Genomic DNA, 27,476 nt, shown 5'->3' with positions numbered 1-27,476 from the left:
TACAATCAGTATTGCGTTCAATTTGATTTAGTTTTCAGTTATATTTTTTTGAAATAATTGAAAGTCAACTCATCCAGTTGGCGTCTAACAGTTCAGTAAAACATTCCAGAAGAATAAATTCATTTAATTTTTGTATTTGTTTTCGATTTACGAAAACCATCATTGTGAAGAGAAAACAAATTACTATGAACAAAAAGTGAATTTTAAAAAAATTCAGAGAATTTTCATTGTACTTAAAAGTTAAACGTTTATTATTATTCAAAAGGATGTTTTTTGAAGATTTTAGTGATTTTATAGGTAAATTCATGAGTCCGTTAAAGCTAAACCACCATGGAAAACCTGGAAGCATTGAAAGGCCGTTTCGTCCTAGTATGGGACTGAAGACAATGATGTACGGTGGCGCAATTTCATGGATTGGTTGAAGTTATACATCAACACCGTTGGATGTCGGCTCATTGGTCTAGATGTTCAGCGTTCGCAAGCGAAACCGATAGGTTCTGGGTCCCAATTCCGTGTGGGGGCGCACTGTTGACGAGTCCCATGCTAGGATAAAACGGTCATCCAGTACTTCCAGGTTTACCATGATGGTCTTATTGACTCATGAATTCAACTGTATAGTTGAATATCATTCAAAAATTCATTTGGTAAGTTTAATGTTTCAATATGAAGATGTTTATTATTACTTGAATATGAATTTGGAGTTTTCATTGCTAATATTTGAATACATTCTATTTTTTTCTTCTTCTTTGTTTTTCATTATTAGAACATGTGATACCATCATCGGAAAAACGTTTAATTAAACAATTAATTGATAATTATGAAAAAGCTGGTAAAATTGGACGTCCAGTAAAAAATACAAAAGATCGTGTAGTTGTTGGTTATGGACTGTCATTATTTCAATTATTAGATTTAGATGAGAAAAATCAAATATTGACAATAAATGTTTGGGCAAAATACGTAAGTTAACAAAAGAAGTATTTTCTTTTAATTATTTTCAAATTCTGTTTTCTTCCCACAAATTTTTTTGTTTTAATGAATAATGTTCACCTTGGTCTTAGCAACAATTATCCATTAAAAAGAGGGAGAGTGAATTTTTTTTTAATTTCAATATTTATAACAATCAATACCCTGGAAGTATAGTCTATAATGATACAACAAAAAAACATAAAAACTTTGCATTTATTGGTTGAAATAAGAAATTAAAAACATTTTCACAAGCTAAAAAGGTAACTAAGAGTTTTAATTTGGTATCTTCTATCTGAAGTTTGCACTGATGATAAAAGCTCCACGACCAAACCATCCAACTTAGAGAACAAAACTCCGAATAAATCATCCAGCTAATCTACAAATCTCCTCCACCATCTTGATGTATCATCAGAAAATAAGTTATTATAACTAACTGTGCCAAAGTATGACAAGTATAAAAAAGCTTTAGATAGCTTACAACGGTATATACGAAGAATTTATTCTTGTAAATAGTATTTTGTATTATTTTTAATCAAAATATAACTGAATTCATACACTGTGGTGTTTGCTACTGATGTTGACAGATATAAGTAGAATGATCATCAACTGAAAGTGAAATGCTTTGAGGCATAAGGTTAAGAATATCGAAAAAAAGAGGATAAGAATAGAGGATGATGGGTGTGGAAATAAAAGAACAATAAAGTATGGGACAACTGATTTTTTTCAAATGAAGTATTTACTGTATGGTTCTCAGATTCTACTAATATGTTCTGTAATTTTTTGTTCGAATACATTCGATTGTTATCAGAAAAGGGTTTTGTGTAGATTATAACAATTCAATAGTTGAATTCATGAGTCAATTAAAGCTAGATCACCATGGAAAACCTGAAAGTACTGGAGGGCCGTTTCGTACTTGATTGTTCCCATTCATGTTCTCGTTCACTACAACACTAATCTCTTACATCATCGATGATAATCCAATTTAATGCTAAGTCATGTAACTTATTATTAATGTTCATATTAGATTGAAGAAAAATTTCTTCACAAGTATATGTTTTATACAAACTATTCATTGATTAAAGTAGAAATAAGGTAAATCTATCCAAGATTATTTAAGTGTTGATATAAACAGAAAAATTATTCTATTTTCAATACTCAATCAGCTTGAATAATATTGAATAATAAACAATTAACGGATTGATTTTACTGACTACTTTTAATGTATGCATCAATGACTATTGTACTCAATCAAATGATGATCAATAAATGAAGTGTAAAGCAAAATACTGAAAGATACATACTACTTATTATCAGTTAACTTAAAGTTGATATGAAGCTGTTGAGTAAAAATTGTTTTTATATTCTGTATTACATCGATATGAAATATACACCTACTTAATTGTACAATAATCATTTTTTCATAAAATCCCTTTACGAACATCGCTAACTACTATCATTATTAGTAAAGATTTAAATAATATATTAATATTAATATTTATGGCAAGACTATAATTTATGGACGAGCCAATCAGAAGCGTTTGAAGGGTTTCAAGGTCACAGCACCAATTTCAGTACCTGATGCTTATGTACAATCGGTTCACAGAGGATTTTAGAGAAATCGTAACAATTAAGCGGCTACAATAAATAGGACTACTAAGAAGTTCCTTTATTTGTAATTGCGGTAATCAATCGACTTGTAGACCTTTTGCAGACTACCCTGATGATGTTATTTTTCGATGTAATATATGTTAGAGGAAGAAGTCTACTAGAATAAGAACTTTTTTCTCTCGATCCACATTGAGATTAAGGCAAATTATAATAATTGATGCGAACTGTATGACAAAAACACCAGTATTAATGGCTGCAGTACTCGCTGATGTTACTGAAGCTTCGTCTGTCCAGAATTATGAGTATTATATAGATATATGCGTAATACAAATGACAAACTTACACAACCGGAGTACATAAAAACAATTTTGAAGTTATGTGGTCGAGGCTGAGAGAGTTTTTGTGACCTCATTATAGCTCCAGAGACCGAGTATTACGGAGTCATATGGATAAGTTCCTCTACCTTATGCATTACGATTTTACAACCTTTGAACCTTTTTCTAACCTTGACATGTTTTTGGACCACGTAAAAGAAATGTATCCACTTTTATTCTTTGGTGTTGTATAATATATTTTTACCCTATACTAATTGTTACCTGATTGGCTAACATTTCTCAAGATCACTCGAGATTCATTCAAAAGTCCTCCATAAATTATAGTCTCGCCATATTTATCATTACAAATAGATAATTCACTGAATATCAACAAAAGGACACCACAAAAATTTACTAATCATGTTAGATCTATTAAACTAGTTATGGGTTGTTTGGATTCAGTAGCACAGAGTAGAACGCAATGGCATTTAAGGCGAAATATATTGGGTTTTAGTCTCAGTGTATACATCAGCAATAAAAAGTAAGTACATCCAGAGGATTAGTCCTAAATAGGATGAGATGAACATCTTAGATTCCGTGGCTATTTGAAATTCGTCTAATCTTTAAGACTAATGATGGCTGTATAAAATATATTTTCTTAAATGGTAGCTCAATCATCCCAAAAATATAATACATTAATTTTATCTGTTCTTTATTAAGATTCTGAGCCAATAAATGTTAGATCACCATTGAAAACATGGAAGCACTGGATGGCCGTTCCATTCTAGTATGGGACTCCTCATTAGTGCCCACCCATAATTCTGAACACTTGACTCAAACACAGGACTTTCCGTGTGGCGAGTAAACGCCTAATATCTAGAGCATACTGTATGTATGTAAATGAAAAGGCGCGTAAAGCAAACAATCAAATATAGTGTGAATGGAGTAAGCAAATTAAAATACTTTTATCATAATAATCAAAGGCATTAAAGAATATAAATTCATACGATTAAGAAACGATCGATATACTGTGGTGTGTGCTGCTGATGTCGACAGATATAAGTAGTATGATCTTCAATAGAAAGTGAAATGCCTCGAGGCAGAAGGTTAAGTAGATCAAAGAAAAGAGAACGAAAACATAGAATGATTGGTGTGGAACCGAAAGTTCAATGAAGTCTGAGACGATTGATTGACATTTTGCAGAATGAAACAGTCAAGTTTGAGACAATTGACTGATATTTAGCAAATGAAGACCTTACTTTATGGTTCTCAGATTTTAGTGGGATGTTCTGTAATTTTATATTCAAATACATTCGATTGTTCTCACTTGTGTTCTCGTTCACTACAATACCAGTTCATTAAGCTCTCAACAAATAGATCAATTTAAAGATAATTATTTTAAAAAAGAGAAATTAGTTATATGCAAAGATGGATAGTAGCTAGCAGTGGAATCCAGGATGTGAGTTTCGTCCTATTTGGGACTCGTCAGATGGATGCACCTGCATCTTGGAGTTGATGTTCACTCTAGGACTCGAATCCAGTACCTTTCGCTTCAAACGCCATCGCGTTATCCACTCAGCTACTGAGTCCTGATAACCACTTGCTTGTGCAATGGGGTGAAGTTTAAACTCACTTACTATTGTTTGTTTGAATGTTCCCATTGATGTTTAGGACTGAAACTGGTCAGTCTCTAATTTCACTGCTAGCCACTATCCGTATTCGCTTACAATGCTTGTAATTAAGGCTATATCGAGGCAATACGCACAATATGCACATATGTCAATAAGAGACTGACCAGTTGCAGTCCTAAACATCAATGGGAAGATCCAAACAAACAATACTAAGTGAATTAGTTATATATTTTGCGTAGATTAACCTTCTCAGCACTATACATTTATTGTTTTCCTGTCATAAGTCTTAATCACATGGAAAAACTAATCATTATTATTACAGATAACGTTTTATAAACGAAGAGACACTGATTGAATTTATAAATATTAATATATTCAATGAGAATGAAAGTACTTTAATATTTCTATTAAACAAAGAAAACGTTCAATACGTATACTCATTAGCAATCTAATTTCAATGTAATGCGTAACATATTGAATCATTTGAATTACGCAATAAAGGGAAATTGAACCATTGTAGTCAACTAACAATGAATTTATAACAACTTATCAACTGTTCAATCACAATATCAGTGACATTTAAAATATATGGCAGATAATACAGTGCCAGAAATAATTCCGATTATATGACTAATATTATTTTGTAATGTAAATCTTATTCTGTAAATAGGTAGGTGTTCAATACTTCTAGTTTTTCATTACTATTCTATCTGTCATCAAGTAAGTGATGTAAAACTATGAAACTCAGCAATTTTTACCTATGTTTATGCTAAAACGCTATCTGATGCTTACTAATGACTAACTTAGAGGTAATTTCCTTAGTTATAGGGAGAAGCTGAGACCAGTGCTGTTCAAACGTGTGCAGGATGAAAAACATATCAATAATGGTAATTGATTATACTGAAGCAATATCACGAATTGACTGAAATTACATAATTAAACCCCTGAACCATAACTCAATAATTTTGAAGTTGGGCACTAGCTTCGATGTCTGATAGTCCTGTACCTAATCGTTGGAGGGTGTTAGTTTCATAATGTCGACGATTCTGATATTGAAATGAAATAGCTGTTTAGTACCTCGTGACTTCAATGATTGCCTAATCAAATTCATGTTGTTATATGAAAATTTAACTTGAATAATTATCACTACATCTCGTAATCACTGTAGCCTTTTTAATAGCAACAAGTGTTTAATTTTTAGAGATATCATCTTTGATTTTGAAAGTGAATTGTATCTTGAGTATGATTAAAATTTTCCTTAAGTCATGATCTACTGAAATGATCAAGATTTATATCCAAGGTGAATGATCTTCAGCCTTTTTGCATTACCACAGCTGAATGATTAGTTCATAAAGGTGTCACAGTCATACTGGAGAGAATTGTTGAAGTCTACTTCAATAAAAATGCTTTCTTAAGAACTAGGCACAGTTAATTCTTCAAAAGTAGCAAAAAATCTTCCAGTTCACAAAATACAATACAAGGAAACGTATAATATATGCTCATGGCAAGTATCCTAATATTGATTAAAATTCAGTAAAATTTGTCAACCGAAATAATAACTGATTTTCTTTATCCCTTACAACATCAACACCTGGTAAGATATCATCACAATGAAGCAGTTAATTGGTTACACTCGCCATATCCTCTGGTTTTGTTAAGGCAATTATTGTCGTTGAGCAAAGATTTCATTTATCTTTTGTTTGTAAAATTTGTTTTGTGGGGAAAATCACTAAGGTTACTTCAAAGAAAAAACATACGATTTATAAATTATCTACGTTGTAAAATAATCATATTCATGCACTAATAAAATTAAATTCTTCTTCCTCGGAGACATCTAAATGGAAAATAACATTTATTTAATTAAATTTGGAAACATTGTATAATAATCATAGGTATTATACAGCTCCTCTTTAATCGATCTGATATTTGTTTAACATGATGGTTACCAAAGTAACGTTTTGTTTATGAATTTTGAAAGAACACAGTTATTTAAATTGAGCAAAAAGTATAAGAATGATATCCGGTTGATTAAAAACAAATGAATGAAATATAATTTATATTCTACGGTTTAAATTCTTGTTATAACTTTTGGACTTATTCCCCATATCAATAAATATATCTTAACGATACCGCCAATTAGAGTATAGTGAATTATCGATCGGACCAATGACGCATGAAACCCTAAACGAGCAATCTAGAGAACTTATAAGTCCTTCTTCCTGTCTAGCTCTACCTGTTGAGTTCAGAACACAAATCTCAGCCTCGGTGATATGAATCATGTATTTCAAACATACTGGGTTTGTATACAAACTAAACAGACCACACTATACCGTAAAATAGGGAACAACATATGTACAAGATTTAGTCAAATGTGTCTGTGAATGTGGGAGATAGTAATTAACAGACCAAACATAGTTTAAGAATGGTATATCGTATAATAATAGCCTGCGAGTCAAAATAAAGCTTATAATAAGAGGAACATGAGTATGCATATTTTAGCTACTTAATAATTATATAATAAGAATATGTGTATAGTATAGGTTCATAAATATTTCTCAAAAGTTGTTGTTCATCATTCTTGTCGGGTTATAACAATTCTACATAAAATATAGCAAATAATACAGTTCTAGTACTTGTGTAAATGATAAATCTGACTTTTTTCGCGGTAAAAAATACATACTGAAAGAAAACAGTTATCTAATGTGATCACACGATATTCGTGTCGTTCCATTGTACTATTTAAACATGGATTATTTTAATTGGGTTATTTATTTATTCTCTGAAGAAGTGACTTACACCGAGTCACGAAACGTCAGAAAATCTAATCTTTCTACTCATTGGGATATTACAAATATGTTATTTAGTTATAAGAATCTACCCAATGCTCAATTTATTCGAAAATGTCAAGTCAAACCTTGATAATGATATCTATCTTTTGAATTGTTTATTTTCTTGACTACAATGATTTAAACAAAATGAAATTGAATAAATAAAACTAGTTAATTCACTTAGTATTGTTTGTTTGAATATTCCCATTGATGTTTAGGATTGCAACTGGTCAGTCTCTGAGATGCAGGTACATCCGGCTGACGAGTCCCAAATAGGACGAAACATGCGTCCTGGATTTCACTGCTAGCCACTTTCCATCTTCGCTTACAAAACTGGTTAATGTTGTCAATAATATAAATGTGATAAATTGTTTTCGAATATTGTTTTATATAATAAACATATGTATATTATGTCATATTATGATTAGACTTTCTCTTATCTAGTTTACATTATTACCATTGTCAATTTATCGAGTGAACAGCATGTCTATTTAATAATGATAGCAAATATTACTAGTTGTGTTATCTAGTACAGGACTAAAAATATAATCTATCCGAAAGTTATCCTTGAATAAATACTAAACGGAATAATCCACGTTTAAATATGCTAATAATAGATTTCTAACCAGAACGAATGGGCTTATCATGTGTCATTGAACTTGTAAGATATACGATTGTACACTTTTTCAGATATATTCAATGGATCTTGAGTGTATATTTCAAAACTAATGATGAAATGATCAGTAATCTGAATTCTGTTTTAGGAAGGATGATCTTGCGAATGAAATTACTTATATTATCATATTTTAAATTATTTGAAAAATCACAATTAACATAAGTATATATTACTTAAATTGACAAAATGTCTTGTATTTGGTTATACATGTAATTGACAGTTCTCCTGATAGAATGAATAAACTAATCAATTTTATGCCTGGTTTGCAACGATTCCCTTGCTTATGCAGGTTCATGAAGAAAATTATCTATACCAATGCTTGAATTGATAATTTCAAACAAACAGAGCATTAGGTAGAAATCTAATAATAAAATAATAAACAGCAGTCCAGTGCTTCCAGGTTTTCCATGGTGATCTAGCTTCAATTGACTCATGATTTCAACTATATAAAAAAATTACTAAAATCTCCACAAAACCCCCTCCTGATAATGATCATAGGCTCACTAGTGACTGGCTCCATGAGGTATTTCCTGGAGTTCTAGTGGGAAGCAGTGACCAGTAGAGTTCATGCAGATCTGTTAGGAGATATCAACCCACTGAAGACAATGGTGGAAGGTTGCTCAATTTCATGTATTGGTTGATGTTAGACATTAACACCGTTGGATGCCAGCTCAGTGTTTCTAGAGGTTAAGCGCTCGTACGCAAGACTGGTATGTCCTTGGTTAGAATCTCGTGAGGCGATATCGTGGATGCGCAATGCTGAGGAGTCCCACAATAGGACGAACCGGCCGTCCGGTGCTTCCAGGTTTTCTATGGTGATCTAGCTTCAATTGACTCATGATCTCAACTATATCAATAAAATAAGTATTTGTGATATCCAGATGAAGATAAATTTGAACTTCTGACGTTTCTTGCCTTAATATAATCCATTTCTTTGGAGTAAATCAATGAACAACCGAAATAAATTAACAGAAAGTTATACCATATAATAGAATAAAATAGAATCTTTAATCAAAATCAGGTCTGATTATGTCAATAATTATAATTGTTTGAATAAAATATATTACGATATTGATCACTTCATTTCCTTCTTTCTAATTGACATATAACTCAAGCTAAATTTCTCTATCAATTAAAATGGGATTAATATTCTTATTTGTTATCAAATACATTCATCTTAATGTTTATTTACTGTCAATATTATAAAGCAAATTTGACTAGAACTAATTACTGTTGAATAACAATTGAAGTTCAGGGATGTAAAGAATTTAATGTTATTTTTACTTATTGTCTATATGAATAGAACATTTATCTACTTTTAAAAGTTTGTTCAATGTAAAAAGAAAACAGATTGTCTTGCAAAAATTCATTTTGAAATATTGTGGTTTGGGTTACTTATATCCACATAAGTAGTATACAACGATGGTCAGTTAGTGAATGTATATCAGTAAAAGATCGATAATGATAGAACGGGAACGAAACACATTTCGTATAACAGTGCATGAACAATAATAATCGGAAACGATGGACTGATATTTGTAGAAGGAACAGTTAAGATTGAGACAATCGACTGATAGTTTGCAAATTAACTGTTCACTGTATGGTTATCAGATTTTAGTGAGATATTCTGTAATTTCGTGTTAAATACATTCGATTGTCCCCACTCGTGTTGTTGTTCACTATTGTCTGGGTTGCTACATGTCAGATAATTAAGTCTAATAGACGAGAAACTTTTAATTGACAAACGTTATCCATGACATGTATAGTTCAGTGGTAATGTTAGTTACTACAATGTGTTCTACAGTAGATTGGAATTTCTGATAATTAGTAAATATTTTAAGAAATGTAAATATCCCACTTTAGTAACCAATAGCCTGCATCTAAACTATTGATTCTGGATCATTTATGTAACTCTGTTTCAAATCATGTAACATCAAATCAAATCAACTAACGATACCATGTATCTAAATGTGTTAACGAATTCAAGCAAGGCAATTCAGTCATCAGTGATTTATCACTATCACTTATATCATTTCAGTCTATAATAAATAAAGGATCGCTTATATAAAATATCATCTCTATTGTTTAAAATATTGAATCCAAAAAGCCTAGCGAAATAAAAATCACCATTTATGCTATAAATTTCTGATCAGCTATCAACAAACATTTGTGCTTATAAATATTCTTCGACCTCTTTTTTATCAAAATCATCATTGCAACTTGATCGATAGGATTCAATTAACACTAAGTAGGATTTGACATCGATGACATTAGTCACTACTCAGTGATCGACCATGTGTAGATATATCTCAGTCCTATGGGTCAGTAGTGGCCCAAATAGCTCAATGGTAACTTCTCTGACTGTGAAGCTTGGTAACACAGCATCAAATCCCTCACAAAAGACTAGTTCCGTCAAGATTACAGGTACACTTTGCTAATGAATGCTAAATAGCGCAAAACTGACATATGTATTTATATAAAGTATATCACCTGTTTATATTTTTCAGACATGGATTGACCAGTTACTTCGTTGGGATCCAGCTAATTATTCAAATATACGTGAAGTACGAATTCCACCAAGTGTGATATGGACACCAGACATTGTACTTTATAATTAGTAAGCAAAATGAATTATATTTTTTGTTTGATAAATATTCTTAGTAAATTCACTAGGTATTCATTGTTTGAATCTTCCCATTGATGTTCAGGACTGCAATTGATCAGTCTCTTATTGGCATATGTGCATACTGTGCGTATTGCCTCGATATAAACTTAATTCACAAGCATTATAAGCAAAGGTGGATAGTGGCTAGCAATGGAATCCATGACGCGCGTTTCATCCTATTTGGGACTCTTCGGTTGGATATACCTACATCTCAGAGTTAATGTTCACTCTGAGACTCGGACCCAGTACCTTTCGCTTCAAACGCCATCGCGTTATCCACTCAGCTACTGAGTCCTGATAGACATTTATTGATAATGTTTCTTTTTTACTTCACCCCTATTGATTATCCTAGTACATGACACAACATCCATTAGGTACATTAGAATGGATTTGTTTGCTTTTGATCACATGATGACCTACTAGACAGCTAATATTAATGCGAATACAAACAGTAATTAGCTATTAAGATTGCTACTGTTATGCTATCTGATATTTTATTTTCAAAAGAAACAGAGTTAAGATTATTAACAGTTCATATAAGTTCAACATCCAAAAACATAAACAGTTTGATAAGCAAAGATGAATAGTGGCTGGCAGTGGAATCCAAGACGCGCGTTTCGTCCCACAAATAAACAATAACAAGTGAATATAACGTCACCCCATTGCACAAACAGGCGGCTATTAGGACTCAGTAGCTGAGTGAATAACGTGATGGCGCTTGGAGTGAACGGTACTGGGTTCAAGTCCCAGAGTAATCATCAACTCTGAGATGCAGACACATCCAGCTGATGAGTCCCAAACAGAAAGAAACGCACCTACTGGATTCCACTGCTAGCCAATATCCATCTTTGCTTATAATTCTCATTAAACGTTATTAATTTTTTAGTAGTTATTACATTTAAAGCATTTATTTTTTTTAAAACAAAGGATATAAGTAGAATGTGTTTATATCTATATCTGATTTAGAAGTATCATTATTTCTGTCATTTCTCTGGTGTACCCATAAATAATTCATATGTAACAATAAAACGTTTGTAATGAAAGTAATTTTCATCAGTCACTGATATATCACTCGGTAAACTAGTGAAAAAAATCCACTCCGAACTGAATTTCCAACATCCCAGTATGAAAACATACGACATACTTACTTACTGACACCTGTTACCCCTCGTCGAGGAGCATAGGCCGCTCACCAACATTCTCCATCCAACTCTGTCCTGAGCCTTCCTTTCCAGTCCTTTCCAGTTGCTATTCATCCTTTCCATATCTGCTTCTATTTCCCGGCTTAGTGTGTTCTTTGGCCTTCCTCTTTTCCGCTTCCCTTCCGGATTCCAAGTTAGGGATTGCCTCGTGATGCACATTGGTGATTTTCTTAATGTATGTCTGATCCACTTCCAACGTCTTTTCCTAATTTCCTCTTCAGCTGGAAGCTGGTTTGTCCTCTCCCATAAAACGCTGTTGCTGATAGTATCCGGCCAATTGATGTTGAGTATTTTGCGTAGACAACTATTTATAAATACTTGTACCTTCCTGATGATGGTCGTAGTAGTTCTCCACGTTTCAGCTCCATACAGTAGAACCGACTGTCTTGACGTTCGTATTAAAGATTCTGACCTTGAAATTGGTTGAGAGTTGTTTTGAGTTCCATATGTTCTTCAATTGTGAAAATGCTGCCCTTGCTTTGCCAATCCTCACCTTTACATCTGCATCCGATCCTCCTTGTTTATCAACGATGCTCCCCAGGTACTTGAATGTTCCCACCTCTTCCAGAGTTTCGCCATCAAGTGTGATTGGGTTGGTGTTCTCCGTGTTGTATTTGAGAATCTTGCTTTTTCCTTTGTGAATGTGGAGGCCTATCGATGCGGAGGCTGCTGCTACATTTGCTGTCTTCATCTGCATTTGTTCGTGTTTATGAGAGAGGAGGGCTAGGTCATCTGCGAAGTCCGAATCATCTAATTGATTCTGAGAAGTCCACTGTATTCCGTATTTCCCTTCAGATGTCGAATTCTTCATAATCCAGTCAATCACTAGAAGGGAGAGGAATGGGAAGAGTAGACAGCCTTGTCTGACTCCGGTCCTTACTGGAAATGCATCTGTCAGCTGTCCTCTATGCATGACTTTGCACTGTAGTCCATCGTATGAGTTCTGGATAATGTTGACAATCTTTTCAGGAACTCCATAGTGTCGAAGAAGTTTCCATAACGTTCTCCTATCCACGCTGTCAAAAGCCTTCTCATAGTCAATGAAGTTGACGTATAGTGATGAGTTCCACTCAACTGATTGTTCAACGACGATCCGTAGTGTCGCAATCTAGTCTGTGCACGACCTATCCTTACGGAATCCAGCCTGTTGATCCCTAGGTTCTGCGTCTACTGCGTCTTTCATCCGATTCAGCAGCACTCTGTTGAAGACTTTTCCTGGAACTGATAACAAACTGATGCCTCTGTAGTTTTCACATTTGCTCAGATCTCCTTTCTTTGGTATCTTGATGAGATATCCTTCTTTCCAGTCCATTGGCACTTGTTCCTCTTCCCAAATCTTCTTGAATAGAAGGTGAAGCATGTTAGCAGTTATTTCAATGTCTGACTTCAGTGCTTCTGCTGGTATATTGTCAGGTCCTGCCGCCTTCCCAATTTTGATTTGTCTGATGGCCATCTTGACTTCTTCGATCGTTGGTGGAGTGACATCTATAGGAAGGTCAGTGTGTGCTGGTTCGATGTTCGGTGGATTCAATGGGGTTAGTCTATTCAGCAGTTCCTCGAAGTATTCTGCCCATCTTTTCCTCTGTTCTCGAATCTCAGTGATTGTCTTTCCTTCTTTGTCCTTGACTGGTCTCTCTGGTTTGCTATATCTCCCTGCCAATTTCTTCGTCGTATCATATAGTTGTCTCATATTCCCTTCTCTTGCAGCTTTTTCCGCCGTCGTTGCTAGTTCTTCCATGTATTTCTGCTTGTCGGCTTTAATGCTTTTCTTCACTTCCCTGTTTGCTTCTGCGTAGTCTGCTTGTGCTTTGACTTTCTCTGCTCGTGTTCGGCTGTTGTTAATTTCTGTCCTCTTGTTCTTCCTTTCTTCAATCTTGTTGGGGGTTCCCATATAGATGCATTCCTTATGATGATGCTTCTTAGGACCAAGAACCTCCTGACACGTTGAAGTTAGTGCTTCTTTTATCCCTTTCCAGTTGTCATCCAAAGTAGTTTCTTGTTCTTTCGGTAGATCCTGTAGAGCCTGGAACCTGTTGTTGAGAGTTATCTTGAATTGATCGAGCTTGTCAATATCTCGAAGGAAGGCTGTATTGAACCTTTGTAGTGCTGTTTGTCCAATTGTCCAGTGTTTCTTTAGCTTCAGTCTCATCTTGGCCACAACCAGGTGGTGATCTGAAGCTATGTCAGCTCCTCTCCAGGTTCTCACATCTTCCGTTGTCCTTCGGATTTTTTTTGTTGCTACAAATATGATCTATCTGGTTCTCTGTGGTGTGGTCCAGTGAGATCCATGTGGCTTTGTGTATGTGTTTGTGGGGAAATATTGTTCCACCTATAACCGATTTGTTGAATGCACATAAATTTGCAAATCTCTCCCCATTTTCATTTCCCTCTCCTAGTCCATGTCGTCCCATGATATCCTCATATCCGATGTTGTCCACTCCAACTTTAGCATTTAGATCTCCCATCAGGATGGTGAGGTCCTTTCGTGAGCACTTCTCTATAATTGATTACAGCCTTTCATAGAACTGATCTTTATCATCGTCGTTGCTATCATTGGTGGGTGCATAACATTGGATAACGTTCATTGTGATCCCTTGCTTCTTTGTTCTGAATGATGCTTTGATTATCCTAGGTCCATGAGATTCCCATCCCACAAGTGCATTTCGTGCTTCTTTGGACAGCATTAGAACAACTCCCTGAGTGTGTGGAGCATTTTCCCCTTCGTGACCGGAGTACAGCAGCATCTCTCCTGTACCTAGCTTTTGTTGTCCAGTTTGTGTCCAATGGGTTTCGCTGATTCCGAGTACTGCCAAGTTGTATCTCCTCATTTCCATTGCTATTTGGCTGGTCTTTCCTGTCTCCCACATTGTCCGGACGTTCCATGTACCTATAAAGAGTGTTGCTCTGGTTGTAAGAAGGTGCATCGGCCTCGTGACCTCCGAAGAATTTCGGCTTTCATCATGAGACGTCATAATTATTCCTTCAACTCCCAGGGCAGAGTTTGAATGGTTTGAATTATTTTTTCTGGTTAGCGTTTTTTAGCGAGTTAGTTTTTCTACGGGATGGAGTCACTAACCCCATGCACAACCCTCCTCCTTTACCCGGGCTTGGGACCGGCAGTAACTCTAGAAGAGCTACAGGTGGAGTAATCAGCTTTTATCGTAATATCTGATCATGACTGTATAACGATGGGGAGTTTTTCACCAACAAAATACTTAATCAGTAGCCTTTGGTTTCTAATGATTACATATCTAATGAAAGTTTCTTGTGAAAAAATCTCATGTAATCATATAACAATTTTACCAAGTCTGTTTTTATGTTTGACTAAAATTAACTTCGAGGAATATCTGAAAATATTATAACTTGACTTATTATTTTTATTTAGTGTTGATAGTGAATTGATCACTGAACAGTAGTCAGTATTATGCTCGTTGAATCTTTTAGAGCTGAACAAAGCCTATTAATCAAATTGCTATGTAGTCACTAATTTAACTAACTTGATATCACATACACTATTTTGAAGTATCACCTGGAAGAATATTTAGTTTTTCCGACTACCGTCATCTATCTTACGTCTGTTTGTATTGAAATTCAGACTTTTGTGTTGGGGATAGTAGGTCGACGGCCTGTTCTAGTCTTCTTCTAGTAAGCTTTTGTGATTGTCTAGTCTTCTGCTGAATGAGTCACTTGAAGGTGAGGGCACTCCTATTTCCGGTAGTAGGTTCCAAAAGTTTATGACTCAGTGGAAAAATCAGTATGTCATGGGTAGTTTCTTCATTTTTGGCTTTTGAACTCACCTGCTATATTTTCTGAGCTATTCTGATCTAGTGGAAAGGAGGAGAGAGGACGCATCAAATCCAAAATTATTTCTAAGTATTCTATATATCAAAATCAGACCATTTCTTATTCTGAAGTAATTGTAAAGAGGTATAACTTCTCAAGCCGCCCTGGGAACGATATGATAAGCAACTGTCATATAATATAATCCTGTTCAGCCACAATGAAGTTATCAATTTTAAACAAATGAATTTCAGTTCTCCATAATATCGATAGGCGGAGTTTCATAATAGAATTTCTCAATTTTTTTTCCTGTTCTTATCTTTGTTTTAAACGATTTATTTAAAAAAATGAAATTAATTGAATGATTCAATCTGTGCTTTTTTTAATCACACTTTTTAAAGTCTCATTTAGAATTTTCATTTACACATGTAATTAAAACATAATTCACATCTCTACTTTAATTAAACTGTTATATAAAGATCTAATAATTTACAATATCATTTATTAACATTCATCATAACTTGATGAAAACTAGTACCAGGATTCTAAGCTAGAATAAATGAGCAATAAATACTTTTTGTAGGCTGGATGTACCTGCATCTCAGAGTTGTTCACTGTGGGACTCGAACTCAGTACCGCTCGCTTTAAACGCCATCGCTACTGAGTCCGCACAGGATGCACACATACCAGCAAGAGACTGATGAATTGCAGTTCTAAATAACAATGGAAAAATACAAGTAGACAACACCAAATGAATTTAAACTTCACTCCATTGCACAAGCAAATGGCTATCAGGACTCAGTAGCTAAGTGGATAACGCGATGGCGTTTAAAGCGCACGGTACTGGGTTCGAGTCCACAAGTGAACATCATCCAGCTGAGAAGTCCCAAATAGGACGAAACGCGCTTCCTTGATTCCACTGCTAGCCACTATCCATCTTCGCTTATAAAGCTTGTGACTTCAGGCAACATCGAAGCAGTCTGCACAGTATGCACTTATGCCAACAAAAGACTAATCAATTGCAGTCCGAAATAACAATGGGAAGATACAAGTAAACAATACTGAGTGAATTGAATACTTTATATGTTTATAAAACAATGTTTATTCACAATAAAATGGTTAAACAGTACATGGGCAAGTAGTATTATATTTTAATGTCATATGCTAACCAATTGTAAAGTGTCATTATAAGAGCAAAAATAAATTAAAAATTTAAAACATGGGAGATTTATCTGATAAAGCATCATGATATCAAAAATATATTCTACGTGGACTAATTAAATTAAATTAAGATGAGTATGAGCAATTCTGTAGTGACTTTTTTCCCATATATGGGAGGGACATTATTGACGTGAAGCAATACTAAGTTACTGTTTAATAAACTATGCAACGTATACTGATCAGAATTGGATAAGTGTCTAACTGCAATAAAGAAATTTTAATATATTATAATCAGTAACGTGTGGTGAACTTGTTCAAAACGGAACCGAAAATCACAACAAGAAGAAAAGGATACAGAAATTCTTTGTTTTAGTTGGTAACTCATAAACGCTATCTATAATGTAGTTGGACATCAAGCCTATATTATTCAAGTCTCATAAAGAACACAACATCATTCATCGCTATTGAGTTGTTATTTCAAAGTTTAATGATTTTCTTATTCAGTCCATTTTTATTAAGAATAGTCATGTCATTCATTCAATATCACTAGCTAGTAATTGCCCATTTTCGATTTGATCAAGCTCATATTAAATTATTCTACATTTTCATGCCATTTCCCATAATATCATTTTCAGCGCTGATGAACGTTTAAAAGAGAAACGTGATGTTATGTTAAATGTTGACTATATGGGTCGAGTATTTTGGAGTCCACCAGCTATATTTAAATCAAATTGTCCAATTGATATAAAGAATTTTCCATTTGATTATCAACATTGTTTTTTAAAATTTGCATCATGGACATATAACAGTGAACAATTAGATTTACAATTTTTAGACAATCGTACTGAAGTTGATATAGATCAGTATACATCAAGTAATGAATGGTCACTTGTGGCTAGACCAGCATATCGTTTTGTTATGTTATCTGATGAATGCGGTAAAGAAATACCAGATTTAACATTTTTCTTATTGTAAGTTACAACTGTTCAGTATTTATTTTATCTATATATAAGTGAACATTTCTAGCTTTTATATTGTAGTCTGTCATTGTTTAGATCAGTTCCTTGAAATATGAATAACTATTACATTTCAATAATAAAATATCGACAAATTATGATTCAAAAATACTGAATACAATGTGATTTTGTAACACACTAGTTTGGTGGAAAAGTGATTACCATGAGATCTAAAGGTTCATCGTTCAGTTCCTGGTGAGGTGAAGAGTGAGCAGTGTCTTATGACTTTTCATACTCAGACAAAAATTTTGTTCAATGCTACCTGTTTCTTAGTGGTACTTTAAATGTCATCAGTCCGTGGTGAAAGCCAACCACAAATTATGGAACTTTAGAAAAAACTAATTTTTATACTAATCAATAAAATTATGAAGATTATTAGATAAACTCTACATTTTTTAATGGTGAGCGACCTACAAAGTGGTTATCATCAAATCGCTGATGATACACAATCTTGCTGTTTGTGTTATTACGTCATATATAGGAGTAACGGTATATGTCTGTAGCTTAAGATCAGGATTTTAGACGTGTGGTGGTCTCTGAACTGAATGGTTTTGTCGTAACTTTTTCATAACTCTTCGTAAAGCGTCATCGGTACATACTTCGAAAAAGTCATCCATTAATATTATTTCGTACTTGACTAACAGTTTGTTCTTTACACATGGAATTCGGTTAGTCATTCTCCATAATTATGTTGTTATTCTGTCTCAGAGACTTCAGCACCTCCAACGTATTTAAGTATGTAGATTTGTTAGGTAAAAATTTATTGTTTCAACTAAAGTGCCTTTGATAATTAGTTTTCTGAGTTAACACTTCCAACTCATACAACTGCATTGTATCACTTTTATATATTGACCAACAATGTATTAATTTACTATAACAGTTACAAATATCGTTCTCTTATCAAACCTTTCTGCATAATACATGTAAGTCTAATCATGTGGACAATAACAAAGAATCACAGCTAATTAAACAACGTTGACCATCATGTTCGCGGTGTTTAATTTCAGTTTGTTTTTACATTGACAAACTAATTTATTAAATCAACTGGAAAATTTATATAGTGGTATTTCTTTAATACATAGATGATACAACTGAATTAGTCACCCTGATGATGTATATAATTGTACCATAATAAAACATTATAAATGTTGATCAGTGCGAATGAATATTTAAGAGTATCACTGTTAGCTTTCGTCAATAAACCGCTTATAAACAATGAACATGTTATCAATGTAGGGTATTTACAACTTCAACCTTATTTATTTAGTTTCTTTTCATCACTTCATGTATAAGAACAAGGAGACACAGAATAATTAGGCAATTTATATACTTGAACAAATAAACTTAATGAACGAAATAAAATATGAGAATTTCACAAAACATTTTCTTGACGATTTATACTACTGTAGTGAACAAGAATACGAGTGAGGACAACCGAATGTATTTAAGCACAAATTATAGACTATCTCACTAAATTCTGATAACCATACAGCAAACAGTTAATTTGCAAAATAACAATTGATTGTTTCAATCTTAACTGTTCCTTCTGAAAATATCAGTCCATCTTCTCTGGTTTCACTGTTCATGCATTTTCATACCGATTGAGCTTTATTCCTGTTCTTTCCTTATCGATCTTCTGCCAAAATATATTCTATGTCTGACCATTACCATATACTACTTATGTGAATATAAGTAGCTCACACCACACTACGGTTAACACAATCGTTTATTACATTTTCAATGTTAAAAAAAAATTGTTGAATATTTAAATTGATCATTCGAAATAACTAATTTCATTGATTTATATTGATCACAAAGTTTATATTTCTAAATTTCGTGCATTTAAAAAATTGTCAATCATTTTTTTACTATTTTAACTTGAATAAACAATCACATCAATGTTTTGAAATAAGAAAAGGAAATAAAAAATTTTTTTCGTTTCATGCAAATGATAGAAAACTGTTTAGAAAGAACAAAAAAGCAAAAAAAGATTAGTTTGTAGAAAAATTTCATATCAACATAATTATTACCGTTTAATTTTATTTTTTTTTTGTTTCTCATGGTTCATATTTAAATCTTTGTTAACCAAACAGAAAAAAAAGATCAAAAAGAAAAAAGAAGAAAATAAGAAAAAAACTAAAAATGAAAATAAAACTAAACAAAATTTAGTTTTGTTTATCTCTACTTAGTAACTTAAAGAAATTGGGCAAATTTTTGAAGAAAAAAATTTTTTGATTTTTTTTAAAGTAGATTAAGTTAGTTAAGTAGTTGTATAGAATGTTTTAAGAAAAAAAAGGAGAAAAAGGAAAAGAAAATATACATCATTTTATATACTTACACAGCAACAGTTTATAATAGTTAGATTATGGGATAATGTAATCAGTACTTAAATTTCATTATTATGCATATAAACAAACTTACTACTCTATTCCAATTTTTTTTGTTTTTTTTACTTTAGTCTTTTAGATTTACTTTATTTTGTATCCAATGAAATATTTTTTTGATAAATTCAGTTTACTAATTACAGTTATATCTTGTGGGTTTGTGTTCCAATTAATATATGATGTGACGATGCTGACAATTAGAGTACAATGACTTATCGATCGGACCAATGACATATAAAACCCGTACAAACAGTCTGGAGTCCTTATCGTTCTTGTTTCCCACCTAGCTCAGTCTATTAAGTCGAGAACGCCACTAACAGCCTCTCCAATATGAATCACTTATTTCAAACATACTGGATTTATATACCAACCAGACAGACCACATAGTACCATAAAATAGAAAATAACATTTGTACAAGATTTAGCCAAATGTGTCTGTGAATAAGAGTGATAGTAATTGATAGACTGGGGATAACTCAAAAATGTTAAATCGTATAATAATAGTTCATCGGTCAAAATAAACTCAGAATAAGAGGGACATGAATATGAATAGCTTAGTTGTTTAACAACTATACGTTTACAATATACGCATAGTATTGGTCCATAACTGGATCCCAAAAGTTACCATTCCTTATTCTTATCTAGATATAACAGTAACATTTTATTCAACAATAAAGTTGTAATTTATACCACTAACTAATTTTAATTAGACAATCGTTTAAAGATAGGAATCACTAAACCGTTGTTTAGCCCTAGTATGTGACATCTCAATAATGTACATCTACAGTGTTAAAAGATAGTTATGCAATATTGAGAATTGGTTGAGGTTAAACATGTAAACCATTGGACTCCGGCTCAGTAGTCTGAAATTTTTAATCCTCTTTGTTAACCTGAAGATTGTGAGTTCAGTCACTGGTAGGGTCTTGGATACGTACTACTAAAAAACTCCATTTTAGTATAAAATAGCTGTCTAATGCTTCCCAGTTTTTAAGTTCACAATTCGCTATAAACTATATTTTTTTAGTTATTTCTATCTCTGAATATTGAGTAATTTATTCAGTACAACGATTTTGTTCGAAATTTATCGTTGCTGCTAGAAAAACAAACAAAATAAATTATCAGAAGGGGGTTTTGTGGAGATTTTATCAATTTTATATAATTGAAATCGTAAGTCAATTGAACCTAGACCACCATGGAAAACCTGGAAGCACTGGACGGCCGCTTCGTTCTATTGTGGGACTCATGATTTCAACTATATAGAAATTACTAAAATCTCCACAAAACCCCATTCTGATAATGATCACATGCTCACTAGTGACTGGCTCCATGAGGTATTTCCTCGAGTTCTAGTGAGAAGCAGTAACCAGGGGAGTTCATTCTGGTTTGTTGGGAGATATAAATTCCCTGAAAACATTGGTGAATGGTTGGTCAATTCCACGCCCGCGCGCGAGACTGATAGTTCCTGGCCGTCCAGTACTTCCAGGTTTTCCATGGTGGTCTAGCTCTAACTGACTCATGATTTCAACTATATAGAAATAAATTGTATTTACTAAGATGTTTTGTAATGTGAAGATTTAAATTCTAAGTAACACTTAAAAAAACATTAACAACTATCTCATGAACATTGGATTATTCGTCAAATTAAGTTTACTTCTTTGCTAACGATTTCCTTCATATTTCGCTTAAATACATTTTTGATTAAACAACCTATTTAACTAAATAATATTAATTTGTTATCTTCTGAATAACCTTATTTTCAACGTTTTACATAAATGATGTTTTACCTTTGATTTAACAATGTTATTGAATCTTTTTACATGGTTTTGCACAGCTTGTGCAACAGTTAACGACACCATTTATCATATGAAACCAGTAAAACTTAGATGGGGTTGTATGGTTGTCTTAATTTAGTTTTGAACTGTTAAGTGAAACATATACACAAGATTGTATCAATCGCTTTCGTGCTCTGTAATGATGATATTATTTAGGCACTCATCTAGCATTTTTCAAATTCTATCGTTTCGCTACAGCATCCAGTGATTGGTTCTCTTCTGCCCTAACAGTATCTATCATGACTTTTCCCTGGGACATAGGTAGACAACTTATTTAGGAAGCACATGCTTTTATGTCTTAAGATTATATTTTATCACGAACTGATATCTTGCTTTTCTCTTTCATTCAGTCCATCTGATCCACAATTAGTTTAGATGCATTTCAGCATAAATTATCATATACTTTATATACTATCGATCTCAAAGAAAATTATATTGTGGTGTTCTACTTATATCGACATAAGTAGTATATAACGATAGTCAGGATTAGAATGTCTGGCAGTAGAAGGTCGAGAAGGAAAGAACTGAAACAGAAAGCAATTGGTATGAAAATGCAGGAACAATGAAATCTGAGATGATTGACTGATATTTGCAAAAGGAACAGTCAAGTTTGAGACAACTGATTGACATTTTGCAAATTAAGTATTTACTGTTTGGTTCTCAGATTTTACTAAGATGTTCTATGATTTTGTATTCAAATACATTCGACCGCGCCCACTTGTGTTCATGCTCACTAAAATATCAATTATTTTTTGCTCACAAACATTGACATAAAATGAAAACACTTCAAATGACTACACCATGGAGATTGATTCAAATCAAAAAAACTTTTTATCGTTGGTTGATTATAGCTGAGAAATAGTTGTAGACCAGGAAGAACAAATTTTTAACCCCGTCAACGTACCATATATTTCATGAGTAGAATCTATTTCCTTAAGGCTCGGTTGTGGGCGAGTGAATGAGCATGTCATTTTTAGGCCATTAAGTAGTAATCCAATCGTTCATAGTTTTCAATCTCACTAGATTCTGGAAACGACACAATTATTATTAAATATTAGTGATTAAACTTGTTCCACATTCATAAAATATTGTACAAACTACTTAATTATCCATTCTTAAAAACTTTCTAAATTCACATGAATGAATCAACGATGAAAGTTGTATGAAACTAAGACAAATTAATGTGCTTTGCCTTTTTTTTCTGAACTCTTTATTATGTTGATTCAAATATCAAACAATGTTTATTCATACATACACATATAGAGAGAAAGCAAAGTTTTTTTCATTTCAACTAAAATTAATTTGATAAGTAGTATAAACAAAGTTTCCAAAAAATTTTCCTTATCCATTGATCAATAGTTAATTGCTTATGACAAGTAAGTATAATTGATGGAAAAAAACTTATTACCATTAGTAAATAATAACAAACTGGTTAATGTTACTTTATAACAAATTTAGTTAAATTCAGTCTAATGTATTGATTTTACAATAATAATTTCAATGTTAATGTTTTCTTATAAATAAAGTAGAATTCAGTGGTCTAGAAGTTAAGTGCTCACGCGAGAGACTCATAGGTATTGGGTTCGAATCTCGTGAGGCGGGATCGTAGATGCGTACTGCTGAGGAGCCCCACAATAGGACGAAACGGCACACCAGTGCTTTCAGGTTTTCTGTGGTGGTCTAGTTTCAATTAACTGATGATTTCAACTATAAAATTACTAAAATCTCCACAAAATCCCTTTCTGGTAAAACAGAATTCCATTGAATGGTTTGTTTAATAATGAAACATTTAAACAGTAGATATTGAGTTCAAATAAATAATCATTAGAATTCAAGATGTCATAGTATCAGATTTATTAACGGTGTAAATTTATAATCTCATCAGTCAAAGTTAAACTATGAAATAAATTGTCATTGAAAAATTCCCCAAATAGTTTACTATGCATTAGATCATGAATTATAATTTTCTTTTTTACAGAGCAATGTAATTGAAATCAGCTGATTTTAAGCTTTTAATTTAAATTATTTATACAGAGCTACAAGAAGTAGACTATTTAATTTCAAATTATAACAAAAACTCATTTTAATGGGTTAATTAGATTTTTTGTTGTAAAGTTCAAACATTCATTTGACAAATGTATACTTTCTTCACAATCTTATTTATTTACTTAAACACATAAATATTGGTACAAAGGAGCACCAGATATATATGCGCCACACACATCTCATTTGATTTGCGTGAGGGCTGTGATACTGCCCAGGTGCCCAAACCAAAGCAGGTGGTTTTCTTATGTGCCCACACCCGGAGCCTTTGACCTGATGATCTGATCCACAAAGTAGTGGAGCATCGTGAGGAGATGCAGTCCCATGGTAGCCGGTGACCAACGATTGATTCATACGCCATTTGTTCCCTCAGGATACTGGAGCCCATGTGCAACATTGGTTTGGAATCAGGGTTTTCCAACTCCCCTAGGTGGACTCGCTGTGTCCACCGGCCAGATTAAAGCGCTGAACACTCGCTTTTCGTCCTCTCAATTTCGTAAATTACACTCGCTCAGTGAAAAGGCAGATTAGGACTTTCCTGTCGGTGGCTGCATACACGTGGCCATGTGAGATCATTGCGAGAGAAAGAATGGCCCCTTCTCACTCTCGGCTATACCAGGTCATTGAGGGGCTCTTCAAAATCTAACAGATTGTCTAATAAATAGTAGAAAATTAAGAAATATTCTTGTATGAATTCGGCTTCAGTAAACCATTCAGATTAGAGATTGTATTTTCTTACATTATTTAAATATAAACAGAATAACTGTTATTTGTATTTTGTTTACAAAATTGAAAGTATGAAAGACACATAATTATTCTTTGATGTTTGTATTTACTATTTATTATTATTGCCATTATTATTATTATTATTGTTTTTAGCTTAAAACGTAATCCTGCTTTCTATGGATATTTATTAGATATTTATTAGTTTTTCCATGTGTATTATTGAGTGTGATTACAACAGTGATATTTTGGCTACCTCCACAAATACCAGCTAAAATGATTCTTAGTAAGTGTTAAATGTTTTCATTAAAGTGATTAAATAATATATCTATGTATAATTGTATAGCATTGTTTTTCATTATTTTCTGTTATATTTGCTTTCCTAATACTTTAATCAGTATGTAAATTTGATTAAATGAAAGTAATTATCGAAATTAAGAAACATCTGTAAATCTTTTTAAAATGATACCAATTATTCACAAGAATTAAGTTAATTGTCATTGTTTGAAATTTAATTAAAAGTTATTTAGATATATATCAGTGTGGGGTTGTGGAGATCGCTACGTTTTTGATTGAGATCATGAATCGATCCATGTTAGATCACCAGTGAAAACCTGGAAGCAATAGACGACTGTTTCATTCTACTATGGAACTCCTCAGAAGTAGGCATCCACCATCCCACATGCTGGATTGGAACCCAGGATCTTCGGTCTCATACATGAACAGTTAACCTCTAGATCACTGAATCGCCATGCAACGATACTCATGTTTTCTTATTTATTAGTTTAATAAGGTATTTTGTGTAGTGCAAAAACGAGTAACACTTATAAACCTAATATAATTAACTCAATGAATAATAATGATGACTCATCAGTGATCTAACTTACAAACCAAATATTCTTATTTTAATTGCACTTTTTATGTGAAGATAAGTGACCCTTAAAAGAAACATAAACTGGAATAAGTACAGCCCTGTTTAAATCTGCAACCTAATGTTTGAAAACTGAGTTCTGTAATCAGTAACCTCACGCTCCATCACCGAACATTAAAAAATTTTAACGAAGTACATTAAGTGTTGAAATACCTTTCAAGTGATTTCTGTCATTTTACCGTGGTTTGTAATATCCCATCTATATTTCGTTGTTTGATAATAAGCTGTTCATAACATCTATATATTATGTCTTTTTTGCATATTATTCAAATGAACAATTGAATCTCATACTTCTTAACTACAAACTATTTCCCTTAATTTCCAATGATTCATTTCCTTTTCAATTGTTCTGATAGTTCTTTCTTGATATTTAACATTATCAAGCACTTTTTATGACTCAGTATTAACCTAGTAATAGTATACGTACTCAACACGGTATTGCAGAGTTTTATGTGCACCGATTCTAATGTACTTAGGTCTTTTTCTGTCAGAAGATATACAACGGAAAAGACGTAAATGGAATCTTTATTTTCAATCTGATAGAAAATCACACAGCTATTTCAAGTTTTTCATATGTCTGTTCATAACTGTATTTGTAATAAATTCAAAAGATTCACCTCACACTTTACAAGTAGCCGTCAGTAATCTACATACCACCTGAAAATCTTTTCTCAGAAATTCAAGAGAAAATGAAGGAGAACAGTATAGAATGGTGTGTAATATATAGGAACATACAAATCATGAAGGTGTTTGGTTACACAAGAAATACGTAACCAGTTCACACGATAAGTCGGACGAAAAAAGTTCTTTAAAATTGACAAATCATGAATAGATCAAGAAAAATCATCCGAAACACGGACACTAGGACATTTAACGTGGTTTCCATCAAATAACCTCTAACAGTACAAACGTCATGTGGTTGCAGAAAATTGTTTTAGTCTTTTTTATGTCTTAAGGTAAAGCAAACAGTTTGACAATGAGAAGGATTAGGTCCAAGATCATTTATAATGGACCATTATATAATTTAATAATAAAAGATTCCATGGTACTTATTTATCCGTATTAAGATAGTCTAACAAAACATTACTTCACTAAAATTTAATTATTCTTGTCTCATGATAAAATTTATTTATCTTAAAGAATATTAACACTAGAATTGTGTTGTGTGCTACATAATTCGACAAAAGTGTAGTATGTAATGCCAATTAGGAATAGAATGCTTAGCAGCAGAAGGTTAAGAAGACCAAAGAGGAAAGAACGGGGACAGAAAGTAACTGGTATAAAAATCAAGGAATAATGAAATCTGAGATAAATAATGGACATTTTGCAAGTGAAATATTGATGTATAGTTTTTCTACTCTATTAAGTAACTTTTGGTGGCTTAATATCTGACTCCAATTGGATTATACGCTGATTTTCATCGAAATACTCATGTCGGCTATCCTCTTATATTTCATCGACTTAAATCGTGTTGGTGAATAACGGAATTAAATGAGTCGAATACGAGAACAGAGTTTTGAATACCTATATGTATATATATATACCGTACATTTTAGCTAGGGTCTGTCATGTGCTTTAGTGATCATAACAGTACAAATAATGTGTGAATTGTTACTGTTCAAATAACATTTTCTGTTAAGTTAATAAAAGGGCTTAAGGAAAATTAACCATAATCGAAATTGGTTGTAGGATTGTTGCTATACTACTTTTACACCA

General features: G+C 32.8%; 1 protein-coding gene across 2 annotated transcripts in view; it reads left to right on the top strand.

Annotated features, from left to right (window-relative positions):
* The window catches only part of Smp_132070.1 (putative nachr subunit), a gene marked incomplete at its 5' end in the record, with an annotated part of 91,808 nt that overhangs the window by 3,776 nt on the left and 60,556 nt on the right, over positions 1-27,476 (top strand). For both annotated transcript variants that reach the window (XM_018789427.1, XM_018789428.1), the window contains 4 exons: positions 764-957; positions 10,531-10,626; positions 17,489-17,802; positions 25,024-25,115. In XM_018789427.1, coding sequence (XP_018654872.1) covers positions 764-957; positions 10,531-10,626; positions 17,489-17,802; positions 25,024-25,115 — 696 coding nt within the window. The remainder of the gene's footprint in view (positions 1-763; positions 958-10,530; positions 10,627-17,488; positions 17,803-25,023; positions 25,116-27,476) is intronic.

The sequence above is a fragment of the Schistosoma mansoni genome, chromosome W (genome assembly GCF_000237925.1).
Source record: "Schistosoma mansoni strain Puerto Rico chromosome W, complete genome".
NCBI classification, from domain to species: Eukaryota; Metazoa; Platyhelminthes; class Trematoda; order Strigeidida; family Schistosomatidae; genus Schistosoma; species Schistosoma mansoni.
Note: the sequence above shows the minus strand (reverse complement) of the source record. Positions and strands in the feature narration are given on the sequence as shown.